The sequence below is a fragment of the Siphateles boraxobius genome, unplaced genomic scaffold (assembly GCF_051911475.1).
Source record: "Siphateles boraxobius isolate OS27281-9 unplaced genomic scaffold, OSU_SipBor_1 5, whole genome shotgun sequence".
NCBI classification, from domain to species: domain Eukaryota; kingdom Metazoa; phylum Chordata; class Actinopteri; order Cypriniformes; family Leuciscidae; genus Siphateles; species Siphateles boraxobius.
This window is the reverse complement of record NW_027509141.1, coordinates 11951035-11964832: the sequence shown is the minus strand read 5'-3', so window position 1 is coordinate 11964832 and position 13798 is coordinate 11951035. Positions and strand designations below refer to the sequence as shown.

General features: G+C 36.4%; 1 protein-coding gene across 8 annotated transcripts in view; it reads left to right on the top strand.

The window, feature by feature from the left end:
- Nucleotides 1-13798, top strand: part of pank4 (pantothenate kinase 4 (inactive)) — a 153494-nt gene that overhangs the window by 126627 nt on the left and 13069 nt on the right. For all 8 annotated transcript variants that reach the window (XM_077202809.1, XM_077202810.1, XM_077202808.1 and 5 more), the window contains 2 exons: nucleotides 13225-13337; nucleotides 13549-13636. In XM_077202809.1, coding sequence (XP_077058924.1) covers nucleotides 13225-13337; nucleotides 13549-13636 — 201 coding nt within the window. The remainder of the gene's footprint in view (nucleotides 1-13224; nucleotides 13338-13548; nucleotides 13637-13798) is intronic.

Genomic DNA, 13798 nt, shown 5'->3' with positions numbered 1-13798 from the left:
AGGTTATTGAACTGGTACTTAAGAAAACGAAACCGCACACACTTTGTCCAAAAATAATACCCTTTTATTTACAGGGCCAAACACCGTCTTTGGATGCTGTTTATCATTGCGCATTGAGATTTATATCAGATTGTAAACCTTTAACTCATCGTTGTATATTGTATAACCAAGTAGCCTGGCCCTCTCTGTCCATTAGAAGGAAAATGCACTATTATCTACAGGTCCTTCTCAAAAAATTAGCATATTGTGATAAAGTTAATTATTTTACATAATGTAATGATAAAAATTAAACTTGCATATATTTTAGATTCATTGCACACCAACTGAAATATTTCAGGTCTTTTATTGTTTTAATACTGATGATTTTGGCATACAGCTCATGAAAACCCAAAATTCCTGTCTCAAAAAATTAGCATATTTCATCCGACCAATAAAAGAAGTGTTTTTAATACAAAAAAAAAAGTCAACCTTCAAATAATTATGTTCAGTTATGCACTCAATAGTCAATACTTGGTCGGGAATCCTTTTGCAGAAATGACTGCTTCAATGCGGCGTGGCATGGAGGCAATCAGCCTGTGGCACTGCTGAGGTGTTATGGAGGCCCAGGATGCTTCGATAGCGGCCTTAAGCTCATCCAGAGTGTTGGGTCTTGCGTCTCTCAACTTTCTCTTCACAATATCCCACAGATTCTCTATGGGGTTCAGGTCAGGAGAGTTGGCAGGCCAATTGAGCACAGTAATACCATGGTCAGTAAACCATTAACCAGTGGTTTTGGCACTGTGAGCAGGTGGCAGGTCGTGCTGAAAAATGAAATCTTCATCTCCATAAAGCTTTTCAGCAGATGGAAGCATGAAGTGCTCCAAAATCTCCTGATAGCTAGCTGCATTGACCCTGCCCTTGATAAAACACAGTGGACCAACACCAGAAGCTGACATGGCACCCCAGACCATCACTGACTGTAGGTACTTGACACTGGACTTCAGGCATTTTGGCATTTCCTTCTCCCCAGTCTTCCTCCAGACTCTGGCACCTTGATTTCCAAATGACATGCAAAACTGAGCAACAGTCCAGTGCTGCTTCTCTGTAGCCCAGGTCAGGCGCTTCTGCCACTGTTTCTGGTTCAAAAGTGGCTTGACCTGGGGAATGCGGCACCTGTAGCCCATTTCCTGCACACGCCTGTGCACGTTGGCTCTGGATGTTTCTACTCCAGACTCAGTCCACTGCTTCCGCAGGTCCCCCAAGGTCTGGAATCGGTCCTTCTCTGCAATCTTCCTCAGGGTCCGGTCACCTCTTCTCGTTGGCCAGCGTTTTTTTGCCACACTTTTTCCTTCCCACAGACTTCCCACTGAGGTGCCTTGATACAGCACTCTGGGAACAGCCTATTTGTTCAGAAATTTCTTTCTGTCTTACCCTCTTGCTTGAGGGTGTCAATGATGGCCTTCTGGACAGCAGTCAGGTCGCCAGTCTTACCCATGATTGCGGTTTTGAGTAATGAAACAGGCTGGGAGTTTTTAAAAGCCTCAAGAATCTTTTGCAGGTGTTTAGAGTTAATTAGTTGATTCAGATGATTAGGTTAATAGCTTGTTTAGAGACCCTTTTCATGATATGCTAATTTTTTGAGACAGGAATTTTGGGTTTTCATGAGCTGTATGCCAAAATCATCAGTATTAAAACAATAAAAGACCTGAAATATCTCAATTGGTGTGAAATGAATCTAAAATATATGAAAGTTTAATTTTTATCATTACATTATGGAAAATAATGAACTTTATCACAATATGCAAATTTTTTGAGAAGGACCTGTATTTATTTATAAAACTATTCTGGGGTTGTTGCCTTCGTATCTAAGTTGGTCTAACTCAAAAGAAAAGTGTAGGGAAATATTCCCTCCGGTCTGAAAATAGTTTTACTCTTTCTGTTCCATTTGTAAGAACTGAACTGGGAAAAAGGGCTTTTATGTATGCAGCTCCATTTGAATGGAATCTACTCCAAACAAAACTGAAATTACAAACTCTGGTGCCTATGGAACATTTTAAATCTATTATTAGGTCACTTGAAGAAGACTCAATGATGTTCAAGTGTTTTAATTTTATATTTGTTGTTTTGATTTGTAAGTTTGTGATTGTAACTGTTGTCCATTCTTGGCCAGGGCACTCCTATGAAAAAGATTTTTAATCTCAGAGAGATTAACCTGGTTAAATAAAGGTCAAATAAAATTAAAAAATAAATTGGATCGATACCGTGGCTTTTTTGAGGTTGGGTAGAATCTGCAATCTCTGGCCCAGTTTGTTTTGCTGGATCCAATATGCTGTATTTCCTGCCAATTGGCATCCCGGGGTGTCGAAATACTATTGGGTGAACTGGCAGTGGGTGAGATTGTTGTGGTTTTCAATCTTTCTGAAAAATAACTTCGCAGAGATCTTTGATGCCAGAAATAATTAGACTTTATTTTCGAACGCCGTCCCGTTCCATAGAATGGCGCTCTAACGCTCTCTGGCCCTCTGGCCTTCCAGTGCGCTCCCGAGTATCTTTTGGTTCAGAGTTATATACATAAATCTTCTTCCAAAGAAGGTAACACACCCTATAGATAGTTTTGGGTAAAGGTCTTTTACCATGTGACTTCTCAGAATAGAATTTTCTGCAGCAAACAACATTCCATTCAAGGTCTTTCACATACACAGAGGAAATCCAAAGTCACAGACAGAAGAAATAATTGTGTCCAAATATATAGCAAAATTACTTGTTTTCTAAATAATAAAATCTTCTACATTCCCTCCTCTGAGGCTTATCTAAGCCTCACTTTCACTAGTTTTTTTCCAGAGTGTAGTTTCAAAATCCAGCTCCCTCAGTTATGCTACCTAGTGACTCAACTGAGTCACCCATTCTCCTTTTCAATTACTGGATTAAGCCACCACACTCCGGAGGAGCACTCGAGCCAAACATCTTCTTCCATACATTTTATTTCTTTTAGTTGTTCTTTCTTTTTTGTTTAATGGAAAAAGTAAAAGAATCGAGGTCTCCTAGTCAGACAAACTGAAACATTGTTATAAGTGTGTGTATACCTTTGTTCTTGCATTGCATGTTATTGTCACAGTTATGTAGAGTATATCAAACATAAAAGTCTCTTATACTATTGAAAGTTTTCTTGCGGTGTAGATATCCTCTAGGGTCTGGCTCATCAATCATCTTCTTCGTCCTCAATTCCTCATTTACTGGAATCAACATCCAGGGTTTGTAGATATCAATTTGGTTGCCCTCTCAAATTAGTTTTCATTATCTTTTTTCCGCATTTTCATTCGTTTAACCGTGGTTTTCCAACTAATGATCTTAATATACAAAGTACACAACAGAATAATAACCCACTTTCAATATCCCTAATTGAGCAAACCTTAATTTTCAAAACTTTTCATTAAGTTTTCCTTAACTTCTGCTCTTAAGTTTTTCTTGACTCAATCGTAATCGCTAAATTTTCCTCCCTGCGCAATATTATTCAGTAAAAGTGCAACACTGATCACCAAACATAAGTCATTCTACTATTTTCATATAATTGTTTTTCTCCAAATGCAGACAAATCATTATAATAAATCACTGCTTATTATAGTAGTCTAATTGATTTATTATGCATTTTTGTTCTACTTGATCCATATGACTATTAATTCAAAATATGGCTGGGTAAACATAACTCTCTCATTTTTATCACTTCTTATGAGAGAATATCATTTCTTAAATTCGAAGAATCCATCTTTTAGTCAGTCAATTTTTGTGAATAGAACACTTTACACCTATCTAATAAATTGCAATACATTTCGCTTACTGTCTATTTTATTACCAAATTTAAACAATAAATTCCATTTTGACCTTTTTAATCTCGCATATTGCTTCCTATTCTCATTGTAGCTCCTCAGTTCAAGACTAAACTGAATACATTTTCTTCGTTTCTACTAATTTCTAAATAAACTATCATGAATAAACTAATTATGTCTCATGTAATCACTCTAACTAAGAAAGCTTCAGAGCAATGTTACATTTATCTCATAAAAGTCATTCAATAAACTTATTAGACAATTAGAAAAATAACTCTAGAGAACAACTTTTTGCACTCTTACATATTCCTTATATGTACGTTTCTTTTTCTTTATATCTAACAATCTAAAAGTTTGTCTATCAACCATTTAAACCATTAGCATTATATCTTAATTATTAATAAAACTTCCTTTTGTTCGTATGCAACTTATTTTTAATCTTCAATACTTCTGTTTAGTTGACATATAATCTGACGTTATTTCTGATAGACTTCCAATCTAAGGATTACTTCTGTTAGAGATTTAATTTCTGTTCCTGCCCCTCCTCTGTTGATTTCATTGCTTTTACCCATCTATATCATGTCCACATGGTATACTGATATATGGCCTATTTTTGTCGCTGTTCTTTTCTTAACTTTGTTTTTGCCACAAATTTCACAAAACTTTGCAAAAAATGCTTTTTAATTTAAAATGCCTTTAATTTTATCTTCATTTTAATTTTTAATTTCCTTATACCTTACTCCCCCCTTTGCGCACTGGTTTAAAACCATTGCGCATCTGGACTGAGAATATTCAAAAGTATTCATTGGTTCAACAATCTGTCCTTCATGTGAATGCTAAATATCTATTCTTGACCCCCCTCTGGTGCCATTTAGATTGTTCACAAGGGCCTGTTAGTTATTGGATTTCAATAAGTTCTTGTAAGTCTATAAACTTTCTATCCTTTCTATCAAGCACTACTTGATATCATTTTAATTAATCAATTGCATTTTGAATCAAATTGTATTCTTATCAATTAAAATTAAAATTTAATATTTGTTAATACTTGCTTTAATTTCAACTGTAGCCTTAAACTAATTAAGTATACCCTTGTATTGACAAGTTACATCTGAGTACCCCTTAAAATGTATTTTAAAGTTATTTTTAGTTCTAATTTTTTCCTTCATTAATTGTCTTAATTCCCATTATGCTATATTAATTGTTAACATTATTTTAGTTTCTTTTCTTAATTAGTCATTATCATTGTTTTCTATGTTGCGTAATATATTTTTCTCCGCAATAATTTTTTTTTATGGTGGGGTTATTATTAAGTTGCTACTGAATCTATTCAAGGGCTGAACATCCAATCATAGGAAAGTTGGTTGATGTTGACTATTGTTTGAGCTTGTACTCATCTCTGTTGATTCTCTTTTCTTTGCACAGTTCCTCTCATTACTGTGTTTCTGGTCAAGTTTGTCTTTTCTTCCATTCATGATTTGATCATTCTGTTAACCTTGTCATCAATCATTACATCTTTCACCAGGGTGTCTCCAGTGAGTCGTTCGTTGCAATGGACTCTTTCTCTCATTGTCAGCATGTCCTTGATCCCTCACTTCAGTTTTGGGGGGTTGCTGAAGTCAGTTGGTGTATTCTAAGTTGAGAGGCATGGACTCAAATGTCACACTGTTGATCACTTCTTCTGAAATTACAAAGCACAGTTACTGGTTGTTAGACTTGTTCCAGAATCCTTCCTGGAATCGAGCTGCTGCTATCTGTAAATTAAAGCTTAATTATTTTTGTTAGTGAAAACAACATGTGATTTCAATCATCTGCTCATCTGTCCCATTGTACTTCTCGCTGTTACCTGTAGAAAGGTCATGTGGGCTGAGTGGTGTCCTTTCTGCCTTCATTAACAGCAGGACTTTAATCCATATATTCTTATTTGTTTTTCATAAATTTGACTTTTCATCATTATTTGCAACTTTTTGCATTTTTCTTACAATAAATTTCAATGTACTCTTATAATTAGTCAATTCAACTCAGTTATCTCTTTGTCTTGAGTTCCACTATCAACCCACTATTTATTAGGCATCTTGGACAATACTCAACCCACTTTGACAAAAGTTACAAGACAATATTTCATGCTTTTGACAAAGATCAGCTCCATCACGATATGCTGAAAAGAAAGGCAGATGTGTTATGCTGCAAAGAAAGTCAGATATGTTATGCGCTGCGCAAATGTGGCACGGTTTTTTCTCTTTTTATTTTTCTCTTTTCATTCTTTGTTTTTTCATATTGTTACTTCAGTTCCTACCAGGAAATTTAACCAAATCCATCCATGGTCATTATTTTACTGGGCAGAATTTGCCCTGTGGGCCCACATGTTAAATTTTAAATACAGCTGTATTGGCAAAATAATTGATTTGCCTTAGTGTTTCTTCAGACACAATCTCTCACTCATTCACACTCAGTGTCTCTCACACACACACACTGGCCAGCATACACTCTTGCAGGTTGTGCTCTAAATGTGGCATCCTATAATTTTAGCCATAAGGTCTGATCAGGTCAACACAGCTATGTCAAACACTATTGAGAAGTGTCAATGATCACAAGGTTTAGTTTAACACCATTGTTATAATCCTTTTTTTTTTTCTTTTTACAAAATCTAATAGACTAAGTATTTTAGAATAATAAGCCTGCCAATTGTAATTTTTCAAATACATTTTGTCATTTGTTTTTCTGATTTTTCCTATTCTTTTTTTGTTTTTTCTCATGAGCTGCTTTATGAATTAAATTGGAGATCTCTGCATAATCTTGGATCCATGGCCAACAACATTTCCATCTCATTATCCCAGTTTTGACAGCATTTTTTGCGATTTCATAAGCTTGTACTTTTGGAGTAATTTTTTCTCCAATCTATATCTCTAAAAACTTAGCAAAACAAAATGGAGTGACCAGTATCATTGTTTTGCAAACAATAATAATAATTCTTTGACATTTTGCGTCTATCTTTTTCTTTGCTACAGAATAATTTTTCATGCTTTTAGCCCTATAATTGTTTAATGTAATAGCCCTCACTATACCAAATCCAGCCTCAGTTTGAACTATTTGGTGAGTTGAGCACCCACTTCTCTCTTTCAGTGTATTCTCTTTCTTTTTTATATGGCTGGACTTGAACCTACTGGAAAAGCAAAGAGGGTTAGTTTAGCAGAGAATATAAAGAATTGCTTATGAGACCAGTGAATAATCAGAATGAATAAAGTTAATATAATAACTAAATTTGAAGCAGTCTCTAGAGGGATCATCGGAGTTGCCACACCTGTGTTGCCCATAAGGGAAGGGTTTCGGTCAGTTCTTCTGTTTTTAGATTATCAGTCTGTCAAAGCTTCTTGGCTGTCGCTCTGCATGTGTCGTCAGCCTAGCTGTCACTCAAGGCTTGGTGTAAACAGGAATATAGGCTCTGTTGTTTCTCTGCCCCTTCTCAGTTTGGGCTTTGATAGATTTTGCCACAGCTTTGCATCTCAGGATTTTCCTCTTGTCCTCAGGAAAAAGTCTGCAGTGAAATAGTGAAAGTTTCACCTTTTCCAGCATTAAATCAGTCTTTCTCCATGCCAGTTTTCCAGAGAGTGGTCATCTTCAGAAGGGGAGCTGAACGCCCCTCACCCACTCTTCTTCTTCTCTCTGCAGTCGTCTTTGACCTTTCACCTCTTCCATTCGACACTGAAGCCATCTGAAACTTGAACACTCAGAGAGCTGCATAGATCAAATTAGTCTTTATAAATATTTGTTCCTGAGCTATTAGCTCTTTATCTAAATTCCACTTTTAACCATATTTTTCCTAGTTCTTTTATACTATATAATAATCACTGGTTGACAACAGCAGTTCTCCCATTCTGTTTTTAGTAAAGCAAGTTCTTCGTTGCAGGAAAAAGCAAGCTATTACTTCATTGCAATTTTAGCAATAATCTAACTTTTGATTTTCTGAGTATAATACAATTAAATAATTTTCCCTATCATAAAATCAGCCTTCAATCGTTCTTCTGTATTTGCATGCTGTGCTCAAAATAATCTAACATGGTGAATACATTTTTCCTCACCCATTCCCAACAATTCCCATTTACTACAATTCTAAGATTGCTGTAAATTATTTATGACTGTTGAAACTTGGTCACCCAATCTTGTTCACTTTTAGCACACTGCACAAGTTATTTTTTCCTTAGCACAAACTTAATTATCTACAATGGAATCATTTTTCTCTCACTTTGTCTTCAGGGATAATGAGATACAAATTTTAGACGTCTTCAGATATAAGATAGAATATATTAAGCACGTGCATTTTTATTTATTTATCCATTAATATATATCAGTCCATTTATTAATATATATTTTATACTTTAACTTATTTATACTACAATAATCTGCAAGACTAATATCTTGAAACAATTGTTTTCTTTTACTATTTCCTTTACTTTTAATACTCATTTATACATTACTTGTCTCTCAAGCACATTCACACATTCCTTGTCACCTATTTTTAACCACAGTCACAGTCAAGCAGACACACAGGACAGGATCCTACATACAAATACACAGAGCTAAATTCTACTCACAGTGTTTCTCACTGTTTTTACAAACAATACTTCACTGAATAACTTTAAACTATCACAGACCTCTGCGATTCACTTCCTCCGACACAACAGAGTCATATACTACATAGCTTTTCCGTACAGTCCCTTGTTAACCTATAACAAGGCGGTAACCAAAAGCTAAACTTATCTGTGCAATATTCGCCATCCTTCCAGGCCCTCTTGGCGAAATCCACATAAAACGTACCCAGTCCCTTGTTAACCTATAACAAGGCGGTAACAATAAACCAAACTTAATCTGTGCACATGCAATTAACTTATTATCCTCAAGGCCCTCTTAATAAGTAACACAAAGTTCTGGTAACCTTTACCAGTATACTTAATGATACCCAATACCATTAAAATCTACAATAAGTTGGTAACCTTTACCAGTATACTTAATGATACCCAATACCATTAAAATCTACAATAAGTTGGTAACCTTTACCAGTATACTTAATGATACCCAATACCATTAAAATCTACAATAAGTTGGTAACCTTTACCAATAAACTCAAACTCTTGCTAATCATCCATCCAGGCCCTCTTGATTTAGCAAACACAGATTCTTACATACGTACGACAAAACCTTTAGCGGCACATCAGCAGTACCAATATTCATACAATCTACATCAGATTATATAAATACTGGCAAACACTAATGGGAGCTCCACCGCGCTTTAACACATTACTTGACATCATCAACAACAATAGACACTTATTTCTAGAATCAAAGATCCTCTTTTCAATTTTTTAGTTCTTTAAACTTGGAGAAGCATTTTTAAAGGGTCTTACCACTCTGGCTCACTGGTGACAACACATACTTTTTCAAAAGCAAAAATTGCTCACCTCAAAGTACAGTGGCCACTGTTGTCTGTGTCGGTCACCAGTGTTGCCTTTCGTGGTTCCTTCAGCTTCAACCCAAGTCCTGCCGGGGTCGCCAAATGTTGTGGTTTTCAATCTTTCTGAAAAATAACTTCGCAGAGATCTTTGATGCCAGAAATAATTAGACTTTATTTTCGAACGCCGTCCCGTTCCATAGAACGGCGCTCTAACGCTCTCTGGCCCTCTGGCCTTCCAGTGCGCTCCCGAGTATCTTTTGGTTCAGAGTTATATACATAAATCTTCTTCCAAAGAAGGTAACACACCCTATAGATAGTTTTGGGTAAAGGTCTTTTACCATGTGACTTCTCAGAATAGAATTTTCTGCAGCAAACAACATTCCATTCAAGGTCTTTCACATACACAGAGGAAATCCAAAGTCACAGACAGAAGAAATAATTGTGTCCAAATATATAGCAAAATTACTTGTTTTCTAAATAATAAAATCTTCTACATTATCACACAGATCAAAACAAAAACAGACATTCCAACACGGAACGCACTTTCAAAATAAAATAACTGGCTGTAGAAGTGCTTTTCAGAGAAACGAGTATGTGACCTCCTAAATATCTGCAAAAACATTATGGTATTTTTATGCTTTAGTAGAGTGAAAAAGTTACATACAGCACCTTTAAAGTAAAAGTTACCAGATTTAAATCTACTCTTATAAGTACATGTACTTTGCTACTACCCACCTCTGATTAGGAATGATGGCGCAGTTTTCTAATAGGCTACTTGAATTAGGCTTGGCCTTGAGGGTATTAAGCCAATAGCCTTGTGGGTAGCATTCCGGATCGCCTGTGGCACGGCTGTGATGTACCAGAGCCGTGCCACAGGCGATCCGGAGTTCGTGTCCTAGCACGAGGATCAGGCTTTTCAAACCAACATCATAATTTTGTCTCCAGTTTAAAATTTGTCACAAACAAACTAAATTATTTTACCTTTTTTCCTTAAAAGGAACTGAATGCACCTTACAATAAAAATAACAATAAAATAATAAAATAAAAATCAAATAAAAGAGCTCTTTCTCCACTCGCATTCGTTTCAGGTATGCGTTCCTAAACAATTCATAATTAGATAATCATAACACCCTGCTCAAACATTCTATACCCTACAAAACCAATTGAAACGAAACGCTTGGATTGACCAATGGATTACTTTTTTTTTTATGTAAAACCTTTAAATCCATTAGAATATTTGTAACGTAATATACATTTGGTGATAACATCGAGACATTTTGCCTGAAACGAACTTTTCAGGCGAAACTGCCTACTCTGTAAGTTGAAAGTGAAAGTGACACGTGATGGCCAGGTATGGTAACCCATACTTGGAATTTGACCTCTGCATTTAACCCATCCAAGTAAGTGCACACACATTAGGAGCAGAGTAGTGAGTAGTGAACACACACGCAAACGTGGATACACACACCCGGAGCAGCGGGCAGCCTTGAGTGGCGCCCGGGGAGCGATTGGGGGTTAGGTCAAGGCCACCTCAGTCATATTCCTGCCGGTACTGGAATCGAACCAGCAACCTTTGGGTCACCAGTCCAACTCTGTTACCATTACTGACTGCCCCAGTCATGGCCTAAGTTTAAACTGATCGTCAGGCATTTACAGGATTTACAAATTTATATTGTCATGCACCCCCTCTGTGAAGCTACTGAACTGTCCCTCCCAACCCCCATATCTGTGATCAAGCGTCTGAGGCGGACTACTAAAAAACAAAGACAAGTCGCACCAGAACAATTCAGACTTAAATCGCTATTCTAAACATTAGGCTAACATTATTAAAGCAATGAAGTCATTCAAAGAATAAAATATTTAACAATTATTAAACATTATGACAAAAATACTACGACATGTAAATGATTTAATTCCTTCATTGATTGAAGAATTAAAACAGAATCAGATGCTTTTGCTTGATGATTTAGCTGCTTCGTTTTACTATGCCAGCTTTTTCCAAGCAAAACGAAGTGGAACTTCATACTTATGTTCCTTGTTCACTTGATAATTCAGTTCCAGAGTCAGGGATCCTAGGATCCTTACAACCATGTTTCTACAAACACTTTCTGGATAACGAACCTCATGATTTTTTTCTTTTCAGAACTGATGTTTGTTGATATTCTGATTGGAATTCTACAATGTAAATTCATTCGTACCGTGGGATTATATTTGTTGCTTAGTGTAAAATGGAAATGCATGGTAATTGTATAGCCTATACATGTAAGCACAAAACATTTTGGTGTATAATTAATCAATGCGTTTTAGAACTGCAGGAGACACAATCTCACTGCATTAATCAAAAAACAAAAAAACAAATGAACAGTAGCCTGTGATTGTTCCGGATTTGAACCCGTGTCATTGACATTGTTGGCCAATGCTCTACCACTCGACTACAAATTAACTTTCTGCGAAATGCCCTGAAGTTGCCTTTTCCAGCAGTAACCAGCATGTCCGAGCATGCGAGAGAGAAGCGCTCTTCATTCGTCTCATTCAGCAATAGTAAAAATATCACTGTTCCACCTAAAAATCCACCGTTTCTGTCGTTTTATTTATTTTATGGAATGATTGTACAGTATGTTGGGACGGAGGCGCCAGAACTGCAACTGATAACACAGTTAATGCTGCACAACAGCACGATATTACTATATATCTTCAAAAGCAGATTGTGAAGACGTTTTAATTGTTCATAATCAAAAATCGTCATATCGCACACCCCTACACTAGATATATTGATTATATATTATTTGTCCGTAAATTGCATAGCTTATATCTTTATGACATATAATGATATATATCTTATAGTCTATATCTATTATATCTAACCCATATCTATTATATCCCACAGCCAAACTTCAATCCACATGTTCATGACTGTTACGTGTTTAAAAGATGTTAGCGGGATGATTGCGTAACATTTAAGTGAGGTACTGCTTCTAGGTGGGCAGGTGGCAAAAACAATCATGGAAACCAGTCTTAACATTGAAAACGTTTATTCAGTCACCAAAGTGTAAGGATGTTAAAAAGTATATGATAAAGTTTATTCAGTCACCGAGGTGTAAGGATGTTAAAAAGTATATGATAAATGTAAAGGAAAAGGAAACATGAATAATCAGAAAAACAAAAGGGTCGCCAAATTAACGAAATAATCAAAACATAACCCCCATATCTATTTAACCCAAAACCTCTAGAACTAACTACCAAAAAGAAAATGTAGAAAACGACCCGCAATCTTCAGCGTATTTGACGCCTTACATAAACTATGCTAACTAACTAAACAAACAAAACAACAATGGGTGACGACCACCACTCTCCAACTAAGTAACAGAGAAGAATACTACCTACCGTGGTTATTACAGATGGGATCTTAATTGTAGAGACAGAACGATCAGTAGACAACAAACTCACAATGCAAACAAGCTTCACTCTAAATGATCTACGGTTGGGCTACTGCGCACAACGCCGTGTTCGAATAAGTTTAACTGCGCTTAATCCAATCATCAATCATACGCACACAATGCATTTAATCAAGTTTAGAAATCTAGTTCTGAAACCACACATTCCATCAATAGCAATAACGTCAACCCGAAAGATTAATAATCTCTGAACCAGCGAGTAAGTATAAACATAATCATAATCACAAACATAGACATACACGTGAACTTGATTCCAACAAACAATCAAAGCATGGGTGTTAGCTGAGATCTGGTGCTGATCTGCCACGCTTCTCTTCGATGGGCCTTTTAACCCGGTGGAAACCTCCAGGGATTGGTGAACGTCACTTCAAATACATAACGTGATGACGTCACATATGATGAGCAGCAAATGATTCACGACCTAGGAGCATGAATAGAAACGAGCACAAAAGAAAAAAGAGAGCAAAACACACAAACATATGTGGAACGTAACAATGACTTCATCTTCTTTTTTGAACAGGTGGTGAAGCGAGCTGTGGCTAGCCAGAAAGACCAACCAGAGGCTGTGGAGAGGGCAGAAAAGTTTCGGCAGAAATACCGTCACAAACTCCAGACTCTTCGGCACCAGCCTTTGTAAGAGCATCATGAACCTAAAGGCTCTGCTTTGGCTTATCACGGGTTCATTTTTCAGCTTGACTGTATTTGTGGCTTAATATTCAACAAGATCTTAGTAGTAATTAGGATGTTTTATGAGTTACAGTCCTGTATTGTGTGTGTGTGCTTGAGTGTTGCTGGATGATTGTTTCCCTCTTCTAATGTAGCTTGCCTCTCCTCTCATCTCTAGTGCTTATGGATCCCTCACCGTCAGAAGTCTTTTAGACACAAGAGAACACTGTTTAAACGAGTTCAACTTTCCTGACCCCTACTCTAAGGTTTACATTGAATCATCCTTCACCTTGCCTGTTGTTCTTCAAATCACATCAGTTCCCCACAATCTGTTATTTAAAATCTTGTAAACATATTTTTCTGTCATGAGATTGTTTCAATCTCTATCTTTGTGCATCTGTTTGTCTATTTTCCAGTGTTTAAACCAT